Source organism: Sander vitreus, unplaced genomic scaffold, assembly GCF_031162955.1.
Source record: "Sander vitreus isolate 19-12246 unplaced genomic scaffold, sanVit1 ctg381_0, whole genome shotgun sequence".
In the NCBI taxonomy this organism is placed as follows: Eukaryota; Metazoa; Chordata; class Actinopteri; order Perciformes; family Percidae; genus Sander; species Sander vitreus.
The window spans coordinates 12,501-17,500 of record NW_027595510.1 but is presented as its reverse complement, the minus strand read 5'-3'; the positions used below and the strand labels follow the sequence as shown (position 1 = coordinate 17,500).

Here is a 5,000-nt window from a genome sequence, read left to right as displayed (position 1 = left end):
GGTTCACTGCAGCAGCCGTTCCCAGTCTAACTCCACCTGGCTCAGCGACACGGAGCCATCGTACGCCCAGACCCAGAACGCCGGGTACAGCGGCTCGGTGAAGGTGTCTCTGAAGGTGTGAAGGTGCACCATGGCGTCCTGCGAGACACAGTAGAAGGACAGAGCGCCTGCGGACCAGTCCAGGTGCACGCCGACCCTGCGTGCGAAGGGTCGGGGCGCCGCAACCCTGAATCTCCGGTTGGCGTGGCACGCCGTGTAGCTTCCCTCCGAGCACTCCAGACTCCAGGAGCGCGCGTTGTGTCCCAGCAGGCAGCGTGCTGCGTCTCCGTCTCTGCAGATGTCGTTGTAGGCGACGCCGATGTCGGCGCCAGCGCTCCACTCCGCCTCCCAGTACGCCGAGTCCAGCAGCCCCTCCCGGCACAGGACCTGCGGGCAGCTTTGGAAGCGGTCTGGGTGCTCTGGCGGCCACAGCTCTGTCCACACTCGAGTCACCGTCCGGTTGCTGTCGCTCAGACGCAGCTCTGAGTTGGCAGTGTTGGGGTCAAAGGTCAGATAACAGGCAACTGGGGGACGAAATGGAAACATTAGTCGTTAAAAAGCGCCAAAATACTCAAGAAATGCTCCGTAAGACTAGCCTAGAAATCTAGACCACCCTACCGGCAGCAGATGTAATCTGCAGCCAGGGTCGTCTTGCAACTCTCCGTTGGCTTGAGAGCTGGAAAACCAAACTCTGGTCAGGCCAATCACATTGTGTATAGAGTCAGTGGGCGGGGCTTATGGCTGCTGCTGCTGCTGGTGAACAGCGTCTCTGGAAGACTTGGAGTTCAGCTTTTCTTTGAGAAAAGAACAAAGAACGGCCCTGAAGTCATTCTTAAAAAAGGAAGATGTGTTCGCAGTTTAAAGTGTAATCTATCAGCTGGCGTTGCTCTGATTGGTTGGAGAGCTGTCCTATTGCGTGCAGAGGGAATGTGAAAGACAACCATTGATCCCGCCCCTCAGATTGAGCCCAGCCAATGGGGAGTTCCCAGACCAAACATCTGGATGTGGGGCTGGCTTGTCAGGCTACCGTAACGCACCAAAAGCGCCAAAAATGTCAAAAAATAAACGCTGAAAATGTCAAAAGAAGCTTCGAAAACGTAAAACAAAAACTGCTGAAATCACTGGGAAAAAAAGTGTCAACCGTGTTAAAAAAGGTTTAAAAAATGCGTCAAAAAGAAACTCATTTAACTGGCAGTGTCGGGGTCAAAGGTCAGATTAAGCACGGAAACACGAGTCCGTTCAGAAACGCATTTTGATGATTTGAAAGAAAACTAATTTCTGCCAAAAGCAGCAAAAAACGTTGAAAAAAAAAACGCTAAAAACGCCAAAATAAAAGCTTCAAAATGGTGGAAAGAACGTTCTATAACAAAAACGACAATGAATTAGCTGAAAGCGCCAAAAAGAAAATCAGAATCCTCCTGTTGTCCATTTCACCCATTTCCAAAACGTTTCTATATCAGAAATTTGGGTTTATTTCAACCACATTGTCCAACCAGTAGAACATGTCCTGTTCTGTAGACATGGTCCTTATTTATATATATTTATACTGTCCAACCAGTAGAACATGTCCTGTTCTGCAGACATGGTCCTTATTTATATATTTATACTGTCCAACCAGTAGAACATGTCCTGTTCTGTAGACATGGTCCTTATTTATATATTTATACTGTCCAACCAGTAGAACATGTCCTGTTCTGTAGACATGGTCCTTATTTATATATATATTTATACTGTTCAACCAGTAGAACATGTCCTGTTCTATAGACATGGTCCTTATTTATATATATTTATACTGTTCAACCAGTAGAACATGTCCGTTTCTGTAGACATGGTCCTTATTTATATATTTATACTCTCCAACCAGTAGAACATGTCCGTTTCTATAGACATGGTCCTTATTTATATATATTTATACTGTCCAACCAGTAGAAAATGTCCGTTTCTGTAGACATGGTCCTTATTTATATATATTTATACTGTCCAACCAGTAGAACATGTCCGTTTCTATAGACATGGTCCTTATTTATATATTTTATACCGTCCAACCAGTAGAACATGTCCTGTTCTATAGACATGGTCCTTATTTATATATATTTATACTGTCCAACCAGTAGAACATGTCCGTTTCTATAGACATGGTCCTTATTTATATATATTTATACTGTCCAACCAGTAGAACATGTCCTGTTCTGCAGACATGGTCCTTATTTATATATTTATACTGTCCAACCAGTAGAACATGTCCTGTTCTGCAGACATGGTCCTTATTTATATATTTATACTGTCCAACCAGTAGAACATGTCCTGTTCTATAGACATGGTCCTTATTTATATATATTTATACTGTTCAACCAGTAGAACATGTCCTGTTCTGCAGACATGGTCCTTATTTATATATATTTATACTGTCCAACCAGTAGAACATGTCCTGTTCTATAGACATGGTCCTTATTTATATATGTTATACTGTCCAACCAGTAGAACATGTCCTGTTCTGCAGACATGGTCCTTATTTATATATATTTATACTGTCCAACCAGTAGAACATGTCCTGTTCTATAGACATGGTCCTTATTTATATATTTATACTGTCCAACCAGTAGAACATGTCCTGTTCTGTAGACATGGTCCTTATTTATATATTTATACTGTCCAACCAGTAGAACATGTCCTGTTCTATAGACATGGTCCTTATTTATATATTTATACTGTCCAACCAGTAGAACATGTCCTGTTCTGCAGACATGGTCCTTATTTATATATATTTATACTGTCCAACCAGTAGAACATGTCCTGTTCTGCAGACATGGTCCTTATTTATATATTTATACTGTCCAACCAGTAGAACATGTCCTGTTCTGCAGACATGGTCCTTATTTATATATTTATACTGTCCAACCAGTAGAACATGTCCTGTTCTGCAGACATGGTCCTTATTTATATATTTATACTGTCCAACCAGTAGAACATGTCCTGTTCTGTAGACATGGTCCTTATTTATATATATTTATACTGTCCAACCAGTAGAACATGTCCTGTTCTGCAGACATGGTCCTTATTTATATATATTTATACTGTCCAACCAGTAGAACATGTCCTGTTCTGTAGACATGGTCCTTATTTATATATTTATACTGTCCAACCAGTAGAACATGTCCTGTTCTGTAGACATGGTCCTTATTTATATATTTATACTGTCCAACCAGTAGAACATGTCCTGTTCTGTAGACATGGTCCTTATTTATATATGTTATACTGTCCAACCAGTAGAACATGTCCTGTTCTGTAGACATGGTCCTTATTTATATATTTATACTGTTCAACCAGTAGAACATGTCCTGTTCTGCAGACATGGTCCTTATTTATATATATTTATACTGTTCAACCAGTAGAACATGTCCTGTTCTGTAGACATGGTCCTTATTTATATATTTATACTGTCCAACCAGTAGAACATGTCCTGTTCTATAGACATGGTCCTTATTTATATATTTATACTGTCCAACCAGTAGAACATGTCCTGTTCTGTAGACATGGTCCTTATTTATATATTTATACTGTCCAACCAGTAGAACATGTCCTGTTCTGTAGACATGGTCCTTATTTATATATTTATACTGTCCAACCAGTAGAACATGTCCTGTTCTGTAGACATGGTCCTTATTTATATATTTATACTGTCCAACCAGTAGAACATGTCCTGTTCTGCAGACATGGTCCTTATTTATATATTTATACTGTCCAACCAGTAGAACATGTCCTGTTCTGTAGACATGGTCCTTATTTATATATATTTATACTGTTCAACCAGTAGAACATGTCCTGTTCTGTAGACATGGTCCTTATTTATATATATTTATACTGTCCAACCAGTAGAACATGTCCTGTTCTATAGACATGGTCCTTATTTATATATATTTATACTGTCCAACCAGTAGAACATGTCCTGTTCTGCAGACATGGTCCTTATTTATATATATTTATACTGTCCAACCAGTAGAACATGTAAAATGAAGGTTAAAACATGTATTTTATATAGTACTTTGCTTTTCCACGGACCACCTGCAGTTCCCTCACAGTTTGGGAATGACTGACGTAAAGTTGTATCTCTGACGGATAATCTGGAAGTTTTACGGTGAAGAATATTGGTCTTACCTGCCTGTGACGTAGGAATCATCTCCTCACGGTGTTGTGTTTCAGAGAGACTTGTGATTTCATTTACTTCCATTTCATTCATCCCGTCTTTCAGGTTGTCGTTGATCTTCTCGGCGTCGACTGTCTCTTCGTTTCCTTTAAAACCAGCAAACTGTCTGATCTCTGAGGTTATATTTTCATTTTCGGGAACGTTCTCTACTTTCTGAAGAGTCTTTTTGAACAGACTTAGTAAAAAGGGTTCGTCGGTTCTTTCAGCTTTTATTTTGAAGGCGTTGGATGAGTCTTCCTTCGCCGTGATGCCCTTATGGTCTCGCTCCTTTGAAGGACTGAGTCTGAAGACGTTCGAGACGTCTTTAAGGTTAAGAAAGCTCAGACGGTTGATCTTTTCCTCACTATGTTGTGTTTCAGAGACATTTATAGTTTCATTTACTTCCACTTCATTCATTACGTCTTTCAAGTTGCTGTTGATTTTCTCTTCGTCGACTGTCTCTTCATTCTGTTTTAAGACGTTTTCTTTAAAACTAGCATCCATTTCCTTCGTTTGTTCGCTCATCTCTGAGATTATCTTTTCATCTTCTGCACCGTTCTCTACTTTCTGAGAAGTCTTTCTGAATAGACTTAGTAAAAAGGGTTCGTTGGTTCCTTCTGCTTTTATTTTGAAGGCGTTGGATGGGTCTTCCTCCGCCGTGACGCCCTCGTTGTCTCGCTCCTTTGAAGAAGCTTTTATTTTGAAGGCGTTGGATGAGTCTCGCTCCTTTGAAGGACTGAGTCTGAAGACGTTCGAGACGTGGTCTTTAAAGTGAAGA

The 5,000-nt window shown here is 40.8% G+C and overlaps 1 protein-coding gene across 3 annotated transcripts in view; it reads right to left on the bottom strand.

Moving 5' to 3' along the window:
* Positions 1–5,000, bottom strand: part of LOC144513928 (uncharacterized) — a 9,224-nt gene that overhangs the window by 1,025 nt on the left and 3,199 nt on the right. For 2 of the 3 annotated variants that reach the window (XM_078245117.1, XM_078245116.1), the window contains exons 2-3: positions 4,195–5,000; positions 1–563 (exon numbers count right to left, since the gene is read on the bottom strand). The exon at positions 1–563 is cut by the window's left edge and continues 1,025 nt beyond it; the exon at positions 4,195–5,000 is cut by the window's right edge and continues 2,135 nt beyond it. In XM_078245117.1, coding sequence (XP_078101243.1) covers positions 4–563; positions 4,195–5,000 — 1,366 coding nt within the window. In that variant the 3' untranslated portion in view covers positions 1–3. The remainder of the gene's footprint in view (positions 564–4,194) is intronic. The other variant, XM_078245118.1, reaches the window with a different exon arrangement.